Source organism: Mastigoproctus giganteus, chromosome 6 (assembly GCF_048544385.1).
Source record: "Mastigoproctus giganteus isolate SK-2022 chromosome 6, ASM4854438v1, whole genome shotgun sequence".
NCBI lineage: Eukaryota > Metazoa > Arthropoda > Arachnida > Uropygi > Thelyphonidae > Mastigoproctus > Mastigoproctus giganteus.
The window spans coordinates 196,013,019-196,034,456 of NC_143580.1; the positions used below are offsets into that span (position 1 = coordinate 196,013,019).

Sequence of the window (21,438 nt, forward strand, 5' to 3'; positions counted from 1 at the left end):
CATGCCCAGTGAGTAGGTATGAGGACAGTAGGCCTGGGGAAAGCCAGACCAGCATTTTTGAATGAGTTTTTCTGAGGTCTGGAATTAATTTTTTGGTAATGGCGCCCTTTGTGCTATCATTTCAGCGTTGCTGCCAGAGGTCATGTAAATATTCGGTAAAACGTCGGTTTTCCATTTTGTGGTTGTTTGCTGTATTTGAGGTGAAGTCTTGGAAGGTGGTAGCCTTTCCTCTGGTCAGGTTGGTTAGGATGCCAGACTGCACTACCTCCAGGTCAGGGGGAGAGCCCCCCCTATGGCCTGCAGGGCATGGGTGCTGACCATGCAGCAGGCTCAAGAAGTTTTTTTGTCAGTAATATTGTCCTCTGGATAGTTTCTAGCTTCCATTGATTGGAGACCATTGTGGTTTTGTTGTACCAGACTGGAGTGGCAGGTAGAAAGACTTCCTTGTAGAATAGATTGTTCTCCTTTTGAGCCCCCAGTCCTTCCTGGTAATCCTGGCAAACAGTGAAGCATAGTTTTTAATTTTCCTCTGCAGGTACTTGAGGTGCAGTTTAAAAGTAAGGTTATTATCTAGCAGGAAACCCAAGTATTTAAGCTGGGTATCCATTCAAACTGTTTTATTTTGAATCTTTATCTATGGTGGTCTGTTTGAGTGCAGATGTCCCTTTAGTAAGACTGAGCAGGTTTTAGTGGCAGAGATTTGTAGGTTGTGTTGAGTTGCCCATTCTTGTAGGGTTTCGAGGGCTCTATTTCCTGAAGCTTCCAGTTGTGTCCTGCTGCCTGCAGCAAGCATCAAGGCCAAGTCATCGGCATAAGCCAAAGATGTAACATTTCCTAGTTCTTTTTTTTTTGCAGAAACTTGTCAAGTACCATGTTCCATAACATGGGGCCGAGAACTGAGCCCTGTGGACAGCCTCTGTGCACCTGCCATGTGACTTGAGTGTATGGGGGCTCTTACAGTGATTTTCCTGTGTGAGAGATACTATGCAATGCATGTAAAGATATTTATAGGGAGATTTGTCCTTCTGAGCCTTGCCAGGACACTCGGCCACCAAAGGGTGTTGAACGCCCCGGCAAAGTCGTCAGAGATGACAAGGAAATATTTTTGTTCACAGGCATTGGCCACATTTATATGTCCGTTCTGATATTCCCTGTCAGAGACTTGGCAATTTGGAATCTCCTCTCTTTGATCTTCTCTGGCTTAAAATCTCTCTACCTCATTGTGTCAAATTCATCTGTTGTCTCTACCGTTCTCCCAACTCCACTAATCACTTGGAGCTCTTTGACTTCCTCTCTTTGCAACTTGACTTTCTCCAGTCCAACTTTCCTAACAGTGAGGTAATTTTCCTTGGTGATTTTAATGTTCACAACTCTAGCTGGCTTCCGTTTTCTAGTCACACCGACCCAGCAGGTCGAGATGCTGAGGCTTTTGCAATTACTAATGACCTAGCACAGATTGTTCATTTATCTACAAGAATACCGGACAATCCTAATCATACAGCCAATACGCTTGATCTTTTTCTCACAAACAACCCTTCTAAGTACACGGTCAAAGTGAGAGGTCCTTTAGGCACTTCAGATCACAACTTGGTGATTGTCTCTTCTCCGATGGAACCTTTATCTCATGGCTATTCCCAACCTCGTGTTGTTTGGCATTACAAGAATGCAAAATGGGATGACCTGCGAGATTTCTTTTCTTGTTTTCCTTGGTCGGACTACTGTTTCAAAACTTCTGATGTCAATGTTTGCTCTGATCGTGTCAGTGAAATTATTCTTGTAGGAATGGAATCCTTTATTCCACAATCCACTTTAAAATCTTGTCCTTTATCTAAACCTTGGTTTTCCAAAAAATGTGCCGACCGGGCTAGCCGAGTGGGTAAAGTACCTGCCCGGCAACCCAAAGGTCGCGGGTTCGATTCCCGCCTCGAGCTTGGATCATAGTACTGCAAAAACCTTGTGAGGTGCAATATGGCCACAGAAGCCGATGCGCCAACAACTACCAAATCAATCAAATCAAATCCAATAAATGTACTAAGTGTTCAAGAGAAGAATATTGCACATCGTAATTGGCTTATTTTGAATTCTTCAGTTTCATTTTCTGCCTACACCAAAGCTCGCAACAATTGTAAAGCAGTTATTAATCAGTACAAACTAGAGTTTGAACAGGCTAAGAGTAGAAAACTTGCTTCTTACCGTAATGGTAGCCGAGCATTCTGGTCTCTTGCCAAAGCTATTGGCCGCAACTTTTGCCCATCTCTGCTCCCACCTCTGTCCAAACCAGATGGTTCTGTTGTCACTTCAGCCAAGGATAAAGCTGATCTGCTAGCATCCCATTTTTCTTCCAGCTCATGTAGTTATGATCTTGGTAAAACACCTCCCACCATTCCCAACACGCTCCATTCGATGCCTCCTGTGGTCTTCCGTCAAAAGGATATCAGAAGGATTTTGATGAATCTTGATGCTAAGAAAGCTCCAGGTCCTGATGGTATTTCTCCACTTGTTCTCAAAACCTGTGCTCCTGAACTTACTCCTATTCTTTGCCGCCTTTTTTTCACTTTCTTATTCCAAAGGTGTTTTTCCTTCTGCTTGGAAATTTGCTCATATCCAGCCAGTTCCCAAAAAGGGTGACAAATCCCTCCCATCCAATTATCGTCCCATTGCAATTACTTCTACTCTCTCTAAAGTAATGGAGAAATCAATTAACCGCCAACTCTTAAACTACCTAGAAACCTTCAGTCTGATCAACGATCGCCAGTATGGATTCCGTCAGTGTCGATCCACTGGTGATATTCTGGCTTATGTTACCCATTTATGGACTAATTCAATGGAAAGGTTCGGTGAAACACAAGTAGTTGCTCTTGACATCTCAAAGGCTTTTGATCGTGTTTGGCATAAAGATCTTCTCAACAAGTTTCCATCTTATGGTTTGCCAACTGTTTTTAGTAATTGGTTATCCAGTTTTCTCTCTGATCGCTCACTGAGGGTCATGGTAGATGGCTCTCTGTCTTCTAACTTCTCCACTAATGCCGGGGTCCCCCAAGGTTCATGTCTTTCCCCCACTCTATTCCTTTTGTATATCAATGACCTTCTTCCATTGACTGGAAATCCTATCCATAGTTTTGGCGATGATAGCACATTGCATTCAACTTTCCATTTTGAGAAACCTTGTCCTGCTCAATCAGCTTCAACTTCTCGAAAATCTGCTACGAATTCCTTAAATGCCGATCTCCAGTGGGGCAAAGACAACTTAGTTGATTTCAACCCTTCTAAAACTCAGTCTTGTCTTATATCTCGCAAAAAGGATTCTTCTGCTCCTATGCTTATCTTTAGTGACACTCCGATTTCTAGGCAAAATGATATATCTCTTTTGGGGATTACCCTGACTTCTAATCTCTCTTGGCACAAGCACATTACAAATATTGCTTCCTCTGCATCTAAAAAACTTGGTTTTCTCTTTCGCTCTCGGCGTTACTTTTCTTCCAAACAGCTGCTCACTCTGTATAAATCACAAATCCGCCCTGCTATGGAATATTGTTCTGGGGTGGTGCCCCCAAAACCTCTCTCAGGCTTCTTGATTCCATTCAGAAGAGGGCAGTTAGGTTAATTAATGATTCATCTCTAACAGAGTCTCTCCACTCGCTTTCTCATAGACGTACTGTTTCTGCTGCATGCCTCTTCTACAGATACTTCCATGGGCACTGTTCTTCTGAACTGGCTTCTATAATTCCCGCCCTCTCTTTCAAAACAGTCCGAACACGTGCCGCCACCAGTCAACATCCATTTGCTGTCCAACTTCAAACGCACAGAACCAACTTTTCATCTTCCTCATTTATTCATTCAACTGCCGTTTTCTGGAACAACCTTCCTTCATACGTATTTCCTGAAAATTACAATCTACAGAAGTTCAAGTCCAATGTCAACAAATATCTTCTTTCGTCTTCTCAACCTCCAACCCAAGCACGGTACTAAGTACTATAGGTTCTAATACCTCTCGTGTTTGGGGTTCACATATAAAAAAAAAAAAAAACAAAAAAATCATCTCTATAACACTTAGAGCAACCAAAATATTTCTCAGGAACTGCAAAATATATTATTACAGTAAGATATCTTGCTAATGTGATAATAGGAAGAGGGAAAGATTTTAGCTGAACTTTCTGAATGATTAAACAAAGTCACTATCTGTGGAAGTTCTGTATTTGTAAACAGGTTAGGGTAATATAAATTATGTTCATACTCCAGAAAGACCACACAGGGTCAAAGATGTTTACAATATGGTTTGTTTGTTTGGTTTTTAGGAGCATTAGCAACTAAGGCCATATTGCTCCGGGATATGCGGTGGTCACTCCCTGACCTTTCCGCACCCTCCGTATTTGGTGGTGACGGGCTCGAACCCCGGTCTAATCAAGAAGCGTGTGCTACGCACTGCTGCTCCTTCCCACCTGGCTACGGAGGCGCCTATTTACAATATGGAGATACAAGAATATTACCATATTAACCACACAGGCTTTAACTTAAATGCATATGGTATTGTACTCCCACATTGACCACTTAGTCAGCAAGGTATAAATGCCATTTAAATGCATTAGTAAGCAAAGAAAGTTAAAAAAAAAAAAAAATGTAAATGCTTCAGGAGACGTTTTCTACTCCAAAGTTATGCGAATTTCAAATGAGCTTACAGCGAACTGATGAATAGGATGCAGCTTGAATATTTAAAACAGGCATGATAACTGGTATTTAGAGTGCAAAAATGAGACATACATGGAAAGTTAAGAATGTGTGCATAACATGAGTTTCAACGGATGAAGTACTGCCCTTATTCACGAATGCAAAACTCAATAAGTGACAATATCAATAGCTATTTATTGAGTTTTGCATTGATCAGACTGATGGAAAAGCAAAATAATGCTTAGTTCTATTGCAGTTACAATAACAAGAGCTGCAGAGAAGCTCAACTACCTTTTCAAGCTATCAATGGATTTGGATCCTTTGGGTGAAATAAGGCTTTAAGAGATCTTCTTGAGACACAATTTCACTAATAATTCAAGTACATGAAATCATTTCGGCCAATGATGCTGAGAAAACTATTCAGAAGGTTCTCTTAATTTCTAAATTTGTATTTGATAATGAATACATACAAAGATTCTCTGGAGAATACAGTGATATACAGGGTGTATGAGAATTATCTTTACAACTTTGATCATAAATAAAATTTTAACTGTGAATATGTGTTACATGCAGCATCAGTGAAACAGCTGATTAGCTGAAGTCAGTCAGTTGTCATGAATCCGCAGAAGAAAGCATGGTGCGTTGAGTGGTTTATCGAAACGAGATCTGACACACAAGTCCAACAAAATTTGAGAAGACGTTAAAACAAAATGCCACCATCAAGACCATCGATACATACTGAATACAAAAATTTTAAAGACACTGGAAGTGTTGAGCACAAGAATGTGCAGGGTGGCTGCGTGCATCTGTTGAAAATGTCAAGTGCATACGAGAGGTATTCCTTTGCAGTCCAGGCACGTCGACACAAGCTGCAGCTTGTAGGATGCAGTTGCTTCATTCAACCATGCATCAGATCTTACGAAAACATTTGAAGCTGCACCCTTACAAATTGCAACTGCTGCAAGTGATCATACAAGATGATAAGGTTGCCCATAAGGAATTTGCAATCACCATGCTTGATAGAGTCGACAAGGATAATGAATTTCTGGGAAAAAAATCATTCACAGATAAAGCCACATTCCACATTTCAGGGAGAGTTAACAAACAAAATGTATGAATCTGGGGATCAGAAAACCCACACGTCATTACAGAGCACATTAGAAACAGCCCCAAAGTTAATGTGTGGTGTGGCCTGTTTCATGATTGGACCCTTTTTCTTTGACAAATCAACAGTTAACTCTAACATCTACCTAGACTCGCTAGAAAACTTTGTCTATCCACAGCTAGAAGAACTGCAATCTAGTTTCTTCTTCCAGCGAGATGCCCCCTCCCCAAACACTGGGGCTTGATTGTGTGAGTCTCTCAACAAGATATTCCCGAACTGATGGATTAGGTGTGCGGTCCCCACACCTTGATCAAGAGATATCACACCCTGTGATTTCTTTCTATGGGGGTATGTTAAAGACCGTGTATACAAAACTCCGGTGGCTGACATTAAAGATTTGCAGCTGAAATTGAAAGCATTGACGCAAATATGGTGCAGTATACAGGGCAGGAATTGGAATATCATTTGGGTGTTTTGTGCCTAACTAAAGGTGCCCACATTCAGTGTTTGCGACTTACAGAAAAAACTTTGAAATGTTCTCCGGTTAAATGTTGCCTGAACAGCAATTCTAAGTCTTTCAGTAAAGTTGTTATTTCAAAGTAAAGTTGTAAAGATAATTCTCATACACACTGTATATTGATTTATTAGTAACCTCACTAGTTTTGATCTAACTCTTTGCCTTATAGAAGAGGAAATAATATTTTAGTGGAACTCCTCCTTCTACTATACTGCAAGACAGATACAACTACCTAGTATATATGAGTTAGAGCCACCTAAACCATTGAGGATTTTTGGGGCTACTACTGCTTAAAAATTGCATATTTGTGTATTTACATTTCAACTTTCTAGGGTCCTGAATAGTGGAACCTAGGCATAAACCGAGTGCACCTATGTGTAAATGTGACAGTAACAACTATGGGACACAGAAATGGCAAATTCATGGTGATGATGATGATCACAGAAAAGTAAAAATACATTCTGTAAAAAAGTAATGTAATAAGATGAGCCTACTTGTTGAGAAGGTAAAAGCTTGAGAATGTGAAACCTCTAATGTTAGTAATACATCACTGACTTTTTTTTTTTTTAAGGATCCTTTGCAGTACACAAATATTACCAGAATTAGCAGGCGATGATCAAAAGATGTTGGCTAAATGCAAAATGAAGGACATCCATTCTGCAACTGTCCTCCTCAATTTGAATTTGTACTTTGCCACGTGTGTGGCTTGAGCAAGAATCAACAGTATTGAGCTTGCTTATTCCATTCAAAGCCTTACACACCTCAATCAGATCACCACACAAGTGTCTAGTCTTCAGATGCTGCAATTTGCAGAACTGAAGCCTTTCTTGGTAAAAGTAATCCTTTGTTCCACTCACAATCTCATTGCCCTTCTCTGTAGCTTCTCTGCATTGCCCATTCCTGCAGCTCTATATCCTTCCTAAAATGAAGCCACCAGACCTGTATGCAATACTCAAGGTGTGGCCTGATGATTCCTTTATACAATGGGATGATTACCTCCTTATCCCTGCTAGCAAAATTCCTGTATATCTTTGACAAAACTCCATAAGCTGTTAAGGCAGCCTGTCTGCATTTCTCAGAGAACTTCATATCTGACTACACAATTACCTCCAGGTCTTTTTCATTTTCCATTACCCGGAGTGTAGAACCATACAGTTGATACATTACTCTGGAGTTACTGTGATATTGATATACATCAATATCATTGATATATATAGAAAACAAAAATAGGCCCAATAATAAACCCTGGGGGACTCCACTAATAACATTAGTCCATGAAGAGCAATGTCCACTGATTACTACTCCTCGTCTTCTCCCACTCAACAATTCCTTTATTCATAGCAGCAACTTTCCATTAATACCAGTGTTTGCTGATGCTATTAAGGCAGTGTTATGTGTGTGGAAAAGCTTTTAGCTTTGTGGGATTCAGAGGCTAAAAGATTAACAGTAGCCGCAAGCTGAGGTAAAAGTGAATCTTGAACTGCTTCCATTAGAATGAGCAGTGGCCTTGAGGGCAGGGTGATGGGGAATTCAGAGACTGCTGAGTCATCATGGAACAAATAAATACATGGGCTGAGTTAGGGTAACTAAGAGTAAGAACAGGTGCATATATACTTGCATGTATGCCAATGCTAGGAGTATAATAAATAAATTTGATGAATTTGAAGTGATGGTCAAGACATCAAAGGCAGATATTATTGGGATATCACACAGATATAAGCAGTGCAGAACTGGAATTTGGGGAGTACAATGTGTACAGAAAGGATAGATAGGATAGGAAGGGAGGAGGGATTATGCTGTTAGAAAAAAACACAAATCTAAAGAAGTGCATCCAGTTGACATAGATGGACAGTACAATGTTGAGTCAGTCTGGTGTGATATAAGCACTGGGAAAGCAAAAATGAGAGTAGGAGTGTGTTATAGGCATAATGATTCTAATGAATACAATGCATCAGAATGTCTAATAATGGGGGATTTTAATTTTCCAGATATTGACTGGAACTTGTGGGTTGGTCACTCGCACACTAGCAAGACTTTTATGGATTTATTGGATGACTGTTTTCTGGAGCAGCATGTTCAAGAGACAATCAGAGAGAGTAATACTCTTGACCTGGTTATCAGCAGTGATTATTCATGCATTAAGAATTTGCATATAAATGAACCACTAGGTGGCAGTGATCACAGTGTACTGATGTGGGATTTACTTAAAGATATTACTACCATCAGAGGTAAAAGTAAGGGTTTTTGCTTTTGTAAAGGTGACTACAATGGCCTCAGACAGTTTTTAAATTCTATACCGTGGGACCAACTTATGGAAGATATAAGCTAGTCTGTAATCAAGTCACAAAGGAAGTTAGGCAAGCGAAGGCAGATTTTGGGAAATCTTTGGCAAAGGATGCTAAGAAAAACAGAAAGGACTTCTTTACTTATATAAACTCTAGAATGAAGGGAATGAATCATACTGGTCCACTTGATATCGATGGTTCGAATGTTGATGATCCTGCTGAGATAGGAAGGGAGGAACAAACTGAATGAGCATTTTGCATCTACATTCACACATGGGGAATTCTGTAGGGAAGTGGATGACAAAAGCTTACTAAACTCTAACAGGGAGCTAAATGATTTTGTAATAACAGAGAGAAAAGTGGAGGAGAAATCGTTGAAGTTAAACATAAAAACGGCACCTCGGGGGATGGAATCTATCCAGTTATATTGAAAGAGGCAGTGAGGGAAGTAAGCAAACCCTTAACCATAATTATGAGAGCATCCAGATTCAGTGGTGGTCTCGATGGACTGGAGATGAGCAAATGTATCCCCAATTCACAAAGAGGATTCAAAGGGTGACACATAATTATAGAACTTCTGTTCTGAGGATAATAATGGAGTCAGTGTTTAAAGAGGCATTGCAGGATCATCTAGACAAGACTGCTGTAATAATTCAGACTGAGCATGGGTTTGTTAAGGGAAACTCTTGTCTGACAAATTTGATTGGATACTATGATGTGGTTACAAAGAAACTGGATGCAAAAAATAATTTTGATATCATATACTTGGATTTCAGGTAAGCATTTGATACTGTTGCACATGGAAGACTACTGTACAAATTGGAGCAATATGGTATTAACAGCAAGTTGCTACAATGGATAAAAGCAGGGTGGTCAACCATCCCGATATGGTGGAATTGTCCCAATTTAGAACTTCAAGTCCTGCTTCGTGATAATAGCATCATTTGTCCTGATAAGAGAGGAAAAAACTATTACGTTATTGATTTTACATATTTTTAATTAATTCTTATTGGAATTTAAATGATGTGTTAAAAATTAATTCTAATAACAAAACAAAAATGAGAATTGAGAAATCTTTTTTCTCTTTGTTGTTTGAAATTACATTGTCACTGAGTAACGAAGAAAAGAAAATGCGTGTTGATAAAAAAATGGGTGCAATTTTTTTCAAAATTTCCAGAGACAAATAATTTCTCTCAAATGGTAAGCTCCAAAGGATATAAATGTTTTATCAGAAAGAGTTTCAGCTTAATGAAAACTACTTGGTAGAAAAAGAGAAACCGTCTTTTATTAGAAAATTTAAAAGCCAAACTTATGGTAAAAGAAAACTATAACATGTCCTTTTCAGAATTTAAAACTTTTTAAAATCTTTGGAAGGAGAAGAAATTTTAAAACTAGTAAAATCTAAAGAAAAATTTATAAAGTAAAAGTAATCTTCCTCACTATTTTAAAAATAACTGTTATAATTAATATTATAGTTTATATAGGACAAATAGATATTAACAACAATCATATAACAAATAAATACTATTACTGATTGATTGATAAAAAAATGTATTTTAATGGCAATTTTAAATTTTTCTTTTACTTTTTGAAGGAAAAATTGCTATACTTCACATTCCGTTTCAAGTTGTCCCACTTACCAATTTTCAAAATAAGACAGAAAATGGTAATGAATGGACACTGCTCTTCATGGACTAATGTTATTAGCGAAGTCATCCAGGTTCGGTGTTAGGTCCACTGTTGTTTTGTATATTTATCAATGATACTGATGAAGGTATATCAGGCTTAATATCCAAGTTTGCAGATGATACTAAGGTTGGTAGGGTTCTTAATGACAGTAACGGCAGTGTGCTACTGAAACAGGATCTAGAAAAGTTAGGCAGATGGGCTGAGAAGTGGTAACTGAAGTTTAACATTGACAAATGCAAAGTATTGCATATGAGTAGAAGTAATCCCAGTGAAATGTACCAACTGTGTGGTGCTAAACTTAGGGTGCTAGAAAATGAAAAAGACCTGAAAGTGCAGTCAGATAAAGTTTTCTGAGTAGTGCAGACAGGCTGCCAGAGCAGGTCATGGGGTGTTGTCAATGATATACAGGAACTTTGCTGCAAGGGAAAAGGATACATGTTACATGTTATTTGGTTTTTAGGAGCATTAGCAACTAAGACTATATTGCTCCGGGATATGCGGTGGTCATTCCCTGACCTTTCCACATCCTCCGTATTTGGTGGTGACGGGCTCGAACCCCGGTCTAATCAAGCGTGTGCTACGCACTGCTGTTCCTTCCCACCTGGCTACGGAGGCGCCACACAAGGGAAAAGGAGGTGATTATCCCTTTATAAGGAAATGGTCAAGGCACATCTTGAGTACTGCGTATAGGTTAGATCTCATTTTAGGAAGGATGTATAGTTGCTTGAGTGAGACACAGGAGGGCTACAAGAGTAGTGAAGGGAATGAAGGGATCCTCTTACAAAGAAAGGCTTAATTTCTGCAAATTGCAGCATCTGGAGACTTGGCACCTGCGAGGTGATTTGATTGAGGTGTATAAGGCCTTGAATGGGTTGAGCAGGCTTAATTCTGATGAGCTTCTTCCTCTTGATGAGATTACAAAATCGAGGAAAGACAGTTGTAGAATAGATGTGCAGAAATTTGCCTTCAACCAGTGGGTAGTAGATTGCTGGAACAAACTTCCATCTGTCGTTGTGGAAGATGATAAATTCAAGCTTAAATAAATTCAAGGACAAAATGACAAACTGACAAACTTTTAGAGGGAATGGATGCGTGAAATATATATATATATATATATTTTTTTTTTTTTTTTTTTTTTTTGGCTAATGCTACATAAGCTTGCTTTCTTGCATCACATGCCACTACTACTACTATCACACTACTCCAATTTGTACAGTAGTCTTTTATGTGCAATGGTATCAAAAGCTTTCCCGAAATCCAAGTATATGATATCAAAATTAATTTTTGCACCCAGTTGCTTTGTGACCACATTGTAGTAACCAATAAATTGGTCAAACAAGAATTTCCCTTAACAAATCCATGCTGTGGCTGAAATATAACTGCACTCCTGCCATTTATTATTATTATTATTATTATTATTATTATTATTGAGCCCCTGGGGTTATCTCCCTGTTAGAGCTTGATAAACTTGTGGCATCCTCTTCCCTAAATAATTCCTCGTGTGGGAGTTTAGATGCAAAATACTTATTCAGATTGTCAGCAACTTGAGCAGGATCAACAATCAAACCATCAAATATCAAGTGGACCAATCTGATTCATTTCCTTCCTTCTAGAGTTTAAATAAGTAAAGAAGTCTTTGCTGTTTTTATTTGCACCCTTTGCCAAAGATCTCTCGTAATCTGCCTTTGCTTGCCTGACCTCCTTTTTGACTTTTTGATTACAGATTAGTTTATATCTACCAGAAGCTTCTGTGTCACCTGATAATTTATATGCATCCCATGCACTTTTCTCCTCTGCTACACATTCATCTAACATCCATTTAGGCCTATACCTTAAAGAGTATTTCTTAGTTGGTACGAAAAGCCTAGTAGCTTCTATGCTTAATTCCTTGAACACTTTCCATTTAGAATTTGCTGAAGGTAACTTGACTGTACCACTTACATCTAAATATTTTCTTAATGGAAAATAAATAAATAATAAAATAATAAAAATAAACAAACACATACCTTATAAAATGCAATAAAATTTTCCAAATTTTCTTTAGGACATGGTTGCTGATTTTGCAAGATATGTTGTTTATCTTCTAGCCATTTTGTGCTTAGTTCAAGAAGATAGAGAAGTTGTTTCCAGTCATTAACACACTGTTCTAAGTTATGTCCTTTTTTTACTGCTCTCTTAAGAAGATCAGTAGCAGTTTCAGTTATATCTGAATAGGTTGTTTTATGATGATCACTTTGTAGTTCTTTCAACTGATTATAAGCAATTTCTAAGAAGCATACATTTTTAGACAAAGTTTTGAAAAACTCCTAAAAAAAATGAAATCAGTACAATTAGCATTAAAATAATATTACACAACATAGTACAATTAGCACTGAAATAATATTACATAACATAGTACAATTAGCATTAAAATAATATTACATAACATAACAATGACAAATATTAAGTTGAAAACTTAAATATCTTTATTACTTAAATGCTTTAGTTACATTTAAAAAGACAGTTAAATATGTTCAGACAAGGTTCCCATATTCTATAGCCTATTCAGTATATGATTAGCTTATTATTGCAGGATACAAAAGAGAATGTATCATTAAAGTGAAAAGCAATGTCCTTGCTTCTCACATTAGTGATACACATATTGAATGTGGAAATAAATGTACTGAATCAGCACATATACTGAATGTGGAAAGAAAACATGCCACTGTATCAAGTACCTGATGACCTAGTTGAGTCCTTTGCTATAATAGAATATTCTGGAGATGGGATGTAATTGGTGATGTGCTGGGCCTGAAAAGCAATACCAGGAGCTGTTGTTGAATGGGCCCACTAGTGCTCAGCCACATTTGGCTGAGCACTAGCGGGCCCATTCTCCTTCTCCCTATGAACATCAGTGACTCATCCAACAACAGTTTCCCCTGGCATTAGAAAACAGGATTGAGTGTCGGGAAGCATAATGTAGAAAATTTCTTGCAACAACCGAAAAATTGTCAGTTGTTGCAAAAATATTTCAACATTATGCTTCTCCTGGTATAATTCTTTAGGTCAAGCACAATACAGGTATCCATCCAATTACATCCCATTCTCCAGAGCATCCAACAGGAATAAAGACCCAACTCCTCACCATGACAGGGTCAGACAGTGAATAAGTAATTGTAGGTCAACAAAGGACTGTTATATGTAGCAGTGATCTAACAAAGGACAGCTACATGTAGCAGTAAGCCAACAAAGGAGAGCTACACACAGTAGTACCAATAAAGGACAGTAGGTAGGAGATGTTTGTTTGTTTGTTTGGTTGGTTTTTAGGAGCATTAGCAACTAAGGCCATATTGCTCCGGGATATGCGGTGGTCATTCCTTGACCTTTCCGCATCCTCCGTATTTGGTGGTGACGGGCTCGAACCCCGGTCTAATCAAGAAGCATGTGCTGCGCTCTGCTGCTCCTTCCCACCTGGCTACGGAGGCGCCGTTTAGTAGGTAGGAGAGCATACCTTAGTTAAGCTATTGGGCTGACATTACATCTCTAATCATGCTGGGTATGCAAATTATTTATCCTATTCCTTATAAGAGGAAGCATTATTTGAATTGATGGGGAAGGCATTTGACTTACTGGGAAAATCACCATGTTATTGAAAAGATTAGTATAGGTACTCCAATAGGTATTCCCTTCAGTTGCATGTTTATTTATTTAGTACTGTTTACTAAACTGAACAATCTAAAATTAAGTATAATCATAATGAATGAGAATAATTTCTTATTTGTATACACTATGTTACTAAAAATATTAAGACATCAACATAAAAGTATATTTTACAGATCAGAATGTTACATAGTGTTGAGCCTCTTTTGGTCTAGCACAGCCTTTGCAGAACACTTCACCAATTTATGACAATGGTAGGAAATACTTTTCCAGTTCTCTAGCAGAGCAGTTTTTAATTGGGCAAGTGAATATTAGTCTCTATGGATGATCCATCACATACCTTCTGATTTGTCTTAAAGTTGTTCTACTGGATTCAGATTAGTGCTCGAGCACCAGTTCACCACTGTCGTATTACTCTCCTAAAACCAACTCTCACTCATTCAATTTTGTTATAAGAATATTGTTCTGTTGAGAAATGTAAGGTCCCGTATCATTTTTTTTTTTTTTTAATGAAAACCCCAAACACGAGAGGTATTAGAACCTACAGTACTTAGTACCCTGCTTGGGTTGGAGGTTCAGAAGATGAAAGAAGATATTTGATGACATTAGACTTGAACTTCTGTAGACTGCAATTTTCAGGAAATATGTATGAAGGAAGAAGGAACAAGAAGGAAGGTTGTTCCAGAAAACGGAAGTTGAATGAATAAACGATGAAGATGAAAAGTTGGTTCTATGAATTTGAAGTTGGACAGTAAATGGATGTTGGCTGGTGGCAGCATGTGTTCAGACTGTTTTGAAAGAGAGAGAGCGAGAATTATAGAAGCCAATTCAGAAGAAAAGTGCCCATGAAAGTATCTGTAGAAAAGGCATACAGCAGAAACAGTACATCTATGAGACAGAGGGTGGAGAGACTCTGTTAGAGAGGAGTCATTAGTTAACCTAACTTCCCTCTTCTGAATGGAATATAGAAGCCTGAGAGAAGTTTTGGGGGCACCACCCCAGAGGTGGGAACAATATTCCACGGTAGGGCGGATTTGCGATTTGTACAGAGTGAACAGCTGTTTCGAAGAAAGTAACGCTTTTGCTGAGAGCAAAAGAGAAAACCAAGTTTTTTAGATGCAGAGGAAGCAATATTTGAATTGTGCTTGTGCCAAGAGAGATTAGAAGTCAGGGTAATCCCCAAAAGAGATATATCATTTTGCCTAGAAATCGGAGTGTCACCAAAGATAAGCGTAGGAGCAGAAGAATCCTTTTTGCGAGATATAAGACAAGACTGAGTTTTAGAAGGATCGACTTTATGTAAGTTTTTGCTGGCCGGTGCAAACTTAAAAAAATTGTGGAAACGTATTTTGTATCCTGTAGGGATAAATGGCTGTATCGTAAAAATATTGTAATGTGAACCCAATAACACATTTTCATTTATAATGGAAATTGTACTACACTTTCATTGTAATCATATGTTCCCATTATAAGAATCAATTTTGAATGCCTTTGTGATATTTTTCTAAAGCACTTTTTTGAAGGTCACAACAGAAAAACAATAAAAACAATTTGCACTTTCCATTTTATTGGGCTTTTCTGTTAGTGCATCTAATTATAAATGGGTAGTAAACTCGATCTTATTGCATTTGCGATAATACCGATAACAGCAATTGTGTGGGTTTTTATGTTACGGTATTATGGTGGAATGAGTTCCCCTTCACTGACACAAATTTTCAGAAACTTCTCTTCATTCCTATTTGCGTATTACAATGATGAAGAGAAAGCGACCAACAAAAAGTGCAAGTGCTGGCAGTGCTAGGAAACAAAACAAAATTGATTTAGAAATGAAGATGATTAATTAAGAAGTAGAAAGCAAGACAAAGTTTATCATCTATTGCAAAGGAATTAAGTCTTGCTGCTTCAACGGTGAATACTATTTTAAGGGACAGTGGCGTATAAAAGAACGTGTCAAAGGATCAACGCACTTAAGATCAACAGTGATCACAAAACAGCGTTCAGGTGCTATATCGAAGACAGAACAGCTGTTAATAATACTGATTGAAAATCAGATTCAGAAGCTGTTTGTTTGTTATTTGGTTTTTAGGAGCATTAGCAACTAAGGCCATATTGCTCCGGGATATGCGGTGGTCATTCCCTGACCTTTCCGTCTCCTCCGTATTTAGTGGTGATGGGCTCAAACCCAGGTCTAATCAAGAAGCGTGTGCTACGCACTGCTGCTCCTTCCCACCTGGCTACGGAGGCACCTCAGATTCAGAAGCAAGTGTTCCTGAGTCCAATGGCCATTCAAGCAAAAGCAACAAATATTTATAAAGATATTAAGGATAAGTACAGCGAACCCCAACCCAAGTTTGTGGCAAGCAATGGGTGGTTTAATAGGTTCAAGCATTGTGCTGGTTTCCACAATGTTAAATTAAGCAGTGAAGTCACCAGTGCCGATTCTGCAGCTGTAGAGAAATTTTGTGATGAGTTGGAAAAAAATTATTGATGAAGGTTCAACACAGCAAATTTTTAACATTGACGAGACTGCTCTGTATTGGAAAAAAATGCCGGATTGAACGTACATTGCCAAAGAGGAAAATACAATGCCAGGTTTAAAGGTGTCAAAAGATAGGGCCAAGCTCTTACTTGGGGCTAATGCAGCGGGAGATTACAGATTAAAACCACTGCTTGTGTACCATTCTGGAAATCCTCGTGCATTTAAGGGCATCAGTAAAGCCACCTTACCCGTGCACTTCTGATTGAACCAGAGAGCATGGATAACAATATTTCTCTTTGAGGATTGGTTTAAATGCGGCTTCATTCCCGAGGTGAAAAATATTGTAAAGACAATGACGTTCCTTTCAAGATTTTGCTTCTATTAGATAATGCTCCTGGACATCCTACACATCTAGATGATTTCAATTCGAACATGAGAGTCATATTTCTACCGCCAAACACGACTTCACACATCCAACCTATGGATGAGGATGTTATTTTGAATTTAAAAGCATATTATTTACACACAACATTTGCTCAGGCATTGTCTGCAGTAGACAGAGAAAAAATTTACATTAAGAGACTTTTGGAAATCTTACAATATTTACTACACCATCTTAAACATTAATAAGGCCTGGGCGGAAATTACTAAAAGTTGTTTAAATAACACATGGAAGAAAATATGCCCACGGCACGTAAAAGGCTTCAAAGGATTTGAAAAGGACGAATCATATGAAGAGGTTACAGATAAGATTTTAAAGGTTGCAGAGCTACTTCAGTTGGCAAGAAGCAAAGTGTTATTGTTATTTGGAGCATTAGCAACTAAGGCCACATTGCTCCGGGGATATGCAGTGGTCATTCCCTGACCTTTCCACATCCTCCGTATTTGGTGGTGACGGGCTCGAACCCCGGTTTAATGAAGACGCGTGTGCTACACACTGCTGCTCCTTCCCACCTGGCTACAGAGGCGCCTACTTCAGTTGGAGGTTGATGCCAAAGACAAAGACGTGAAGGAGTTACTAGAGGAAGAAGAGAAAGAATTATCTAATAAAGAACTTATTGACTAGCAGGCAGTGATAGTGAAAGAAGAAAATGCTGACAAAGTTAGAGATGAACCAAATGATGCTTCATCACCAGAGAGATGGCACTGGCATTTCATGAAATTGCATAGGCAATGCCGAGGTTTGAAAAGATGGATCATGACAGCAAACGATTGTAAAAAGTTAACAGAGGGGTGCTTGCTTGCTACAAAGAAATCTACAATGAAAAGAAAAAGCCACCGTTCAGTCATCCATTAATATGTTCTTTTGTAAGGTTGAGCAGCCGACCCCTTCCAAATCTCCACAGCCCTCAACCTGAGCAGCGGCATATTTATCAGCTGAAGACGTCAATTCTGGCAACAATGCTCTAGAGGTAAAACTTACTGACATTATGCCTGTCTCCTCTCTTTTTTTTTTAATTTTATAATTTTGAATTTTTTTTAAATTGCACGATTTTGTAATTTTTCCTGTGCATGAAATAAAAAATTTAATAAATACAATAAATAATTCTATTTACATGTTTGTTGAACATTCTTTTTTGATTCAATCAATTCAGCGAGTTCAGTTGCGAGTACAGCACAAGCATGGGGGAAATTCCAACTTATGTAGCATTCCGTTAGATCCGTTACGTAGAAATCGGTTAGATCACTCCTTTTCCCCATTCTTGTTAGGTTTGTACGCTTAACTGATACTAGAAAGGTTGTTCTGCTGCATTTATATCCACAACTGTGGTCATGTGACTTGGAACGTTGTAGGACAAACCATTTGTGTGCACAGCAGGGGTGTACCTAATAAAGTGGCAGCACAGTGTATATATAAATATATTGTCGCACATCGCAACAACCCCTGCCGTCTATTCAAGTGTCAACCACCAAAATTGCATGAAAAATGGACAATACAGTGTCCTCAGTTTCTAACATAAAGGAGTATATGCCATAGCAAAGCACTATTAATAAAGAGAATTAAGGGGAATTAAAGGAAATAAAAAGGATTTAAATTTCGAGTAGAAAAATATAGATATAAGTAACATGATATGTTCTTCATAAAATTTATCAGGAACACCAACAGGTAATTAAATGTAATGCAACTTTCTGGAATAATCTGATCAATTTGTGTATTTTCAACAATTTTGTCTTTGATGGAAATAGGGTTTATCAACAAATTCAAGGAACACCAATCGGAATTCCTCCTTCATGTATCATTGCTAACATACCTTTATTGGTTTGAAGTTTCCTTTCCCAAAACATTATATTCTTTAAATATGATGATGACATATGTGTGTTTAATTGTCCAAATTTTCTGGAAGATTTTGGGCTATGCATATCCCCAGGAACTTGCTTTGGAAAAAACTAATTTCTGTAACAGTACAGCCAATTACCTGGAGTTGGATATATGTATTAATGATGGGTCTATTATTATTAACCTTTTTTAATAAATGCAATGCTTTTAATTTTAATGTCATCAACTTCTCAACTAACTTACATCTTATTTTTTTCTAGTTACATTTGGCTTCATCTTGGATCTTGGAATATGACATCTTGGATAAAATATGTCATATTCCTAGTTTTGCTAGTTTTTTCAGTTAATTCCTTTCCCCTATCTCATTTACTGGGTTTGTATATAACAAACCTAGTTGCTACTACTGTGTTTTATGGTGGAAAATACACCTATGAATGCAATTTTCAGAATGTTTGTACACGAATACTGAACACTTAACCACTAGATGTCTCCGTCTCCTTTTTTTTTTTTTTTGTGTTATTGTTGGTTTATTGCATTATATTGATTATATTTCATATATATTTGGGCACAGCAGTGGGCAACAGTCTAAATTCTTTTTCTTTCTGACTTTTAATTCTGGCTACATTTGCCTCTTATTTATAAAAAATAAAAAAAAAATTTAGATATATATCCTTCTACACACAATTTTGACTACTTCGGGTCACTACTGTCATCGTCCTTATATAGTATACATTTCATATATAGTATAAATATATAGTAAACGGTTAAAGAACTTATATAGTATAAGTTCTTTAACCGTTTTTTTCTATACTTTTTCCTTTGTTTTCCCTGTCCATTGTCTTGATACAATGTATATTTCAACCATGTGTTTCCTTTGACCCTAGGCTCCATTTAATTAAGTTCTCTAGCTGTTCTATCTATACATTTTTCTTTAGTTCATCTACATATCAATTGTAAAATACATGCCTGCTTTATATATCCTCCCCTATACATATCATGTTACTTATATCTATATTTATTCTACTCTAAATTTAAAACTGCTTTATTTCCCTTAATTCACTTTATTAATAGTGCTTTGCTATGACATATAACTTAATTAGAAACAGAGAACACTGTATTGTCATTTTTTCATGAAATTCTGGTGGTTGACACTTGAGAAGATGCCAGGGTTGTTTGATATGCAATAATATTGCATAATAGTAATAAATAGTAATTTCTTTTGTTTTCTTACAGTTTTTACTTTTTCTATATATCTATACTTCTTCCTCCTCTCAATTATCTATTCTTTCCCTTTATCTACTCCCTCCCTTTTTTTCCCCCTCTTCAAATTTCATTAATACACAATGCTTGTAATATACATACATACATATATATATATATTTTAAATTTTACACTTTATAGAAATGTTTTTGTTATTGTTTTGAGGTATCCCAAAAATCCACTTCCATATAAGAAGTTGGTTATTTGACAAATAATGTGAAATGCAAGAGGGAAAATTTATTGCAAATCACAGGTTTCCAGTCTGAAGTGCTGGAATTTTTTGCCTAGGATAAGTCATTATGGTGTTATTCTCCTGTCATATCAATAGTAAAACATGCCAGTAATGTTGCAACTTTGACATGACGGTGAAAGGGGCAGGACCATGCAGTGGTGTGGCTGGTTTTTGGGTCTCCTTATTTATTGCAATATTATAACCATTCAAGAAATGTTTTGGAGGCCTGGGTGTGTCACATCCAGTGTGTTCCCAATTTGCACAGTCATGGAAAGAGGAATGTTTCCAGAGTAGGGAGAAGTGGTGCTTGAAGAAATACAAATAGTGAGAAAAACCAATTTGTTTTACCGAGTTCATACAGAAATAATGTTTCAATGTAGCCAACAGTGGTAAAGTGTTAAAAGTCAACACAACCATACTTACATGCATATGGATCACATAGCACCATACAAACCTGCATGGTACGTGTGTTTAATTGCAAGTTTTTCTTTCATATGATTGGTTGCCCACATAAACTCATTATAATATAATGAGTTTATGTGTTTGTTATAATGAGTTTGCTAATCAAAGAATCAATCACCACCAATTGTCTAATGAGAAATCACTACTCTTGAAACTACTGTCATGATAGTGCTTAGGTTTTTAAGAAATTGGTGGATGCACCTTTTGGCAATGTCATTTTGTTTAAATGAACGATATTATCAACACACATCAGTTCATGGATAATGATACCATCTCTAATGCGAGCATAAGCCCATCAAACGTTGACAGCTGGCTTTTGGCTGTGGGTTAATCAGTCCTCAAAGATGGAAACTGAATGAAGAAATGAATTATGATTTTCAAATTCAGATAGATGATTTTGGAATGTGGAGAAGTTCTGAAATCCTCCAGCCAACTAATCTCATTCAAATTAAGAATTTGGGCAGCAGTAGAGGTGGATGTTGTTAAAACATGTGCCACAGCAGCTAATGGCTCAGAAGTAATGCTAATTATGTCTTTAAATTCTGTATATTATCTGTTTTCTTTATAAACCTAAATTTATTCAAGGCCATCAAACATTGGCCATTTCTAATTGATATCACAGAACAACAGTAGCAGTAACTATGCTAGAAGTGAAGGTTTTGGATAACAGAGTATGTAAGCTACATACTCAATTATTATTGGTATGTTCACAGTGTTTTGGGGGAATAAACAAAAACACTAAACATATCAAATAATAATCTGCTTTAAATATATAAATAATGAAACAACAATAATGTGCAAAATGTTTTTCCTATATGAGAATAAAT

General features: G+C 37.4%; 1 protein-coding gene across 3 annotated transcripts in view; it reads right to left on the minus strand.

The window, feature by feature from the left end:
* The window catches only part of LOC150084856 (muscle-specific protein 300 kDa-like), a 1,257,473-nt gene that overhangs the window by 361,118 nt on the left and 874,917 nt on the right, over positions 1–21,438 (minus strand). For all 3 annotated transcript variants that reach the window (XM_090376651.1, XM_090376652.1, XM_090376650.1), the window contains one exon: positions 12,268–12,567. In XM_090376651.1, coding sequence (XP_090232777.1) covers positions 12,268–12,567 — 300 coding nt within the window. The remainder of the gene's footprint in view (positions 1–12,267; positions 12,568–21,438) is intronic.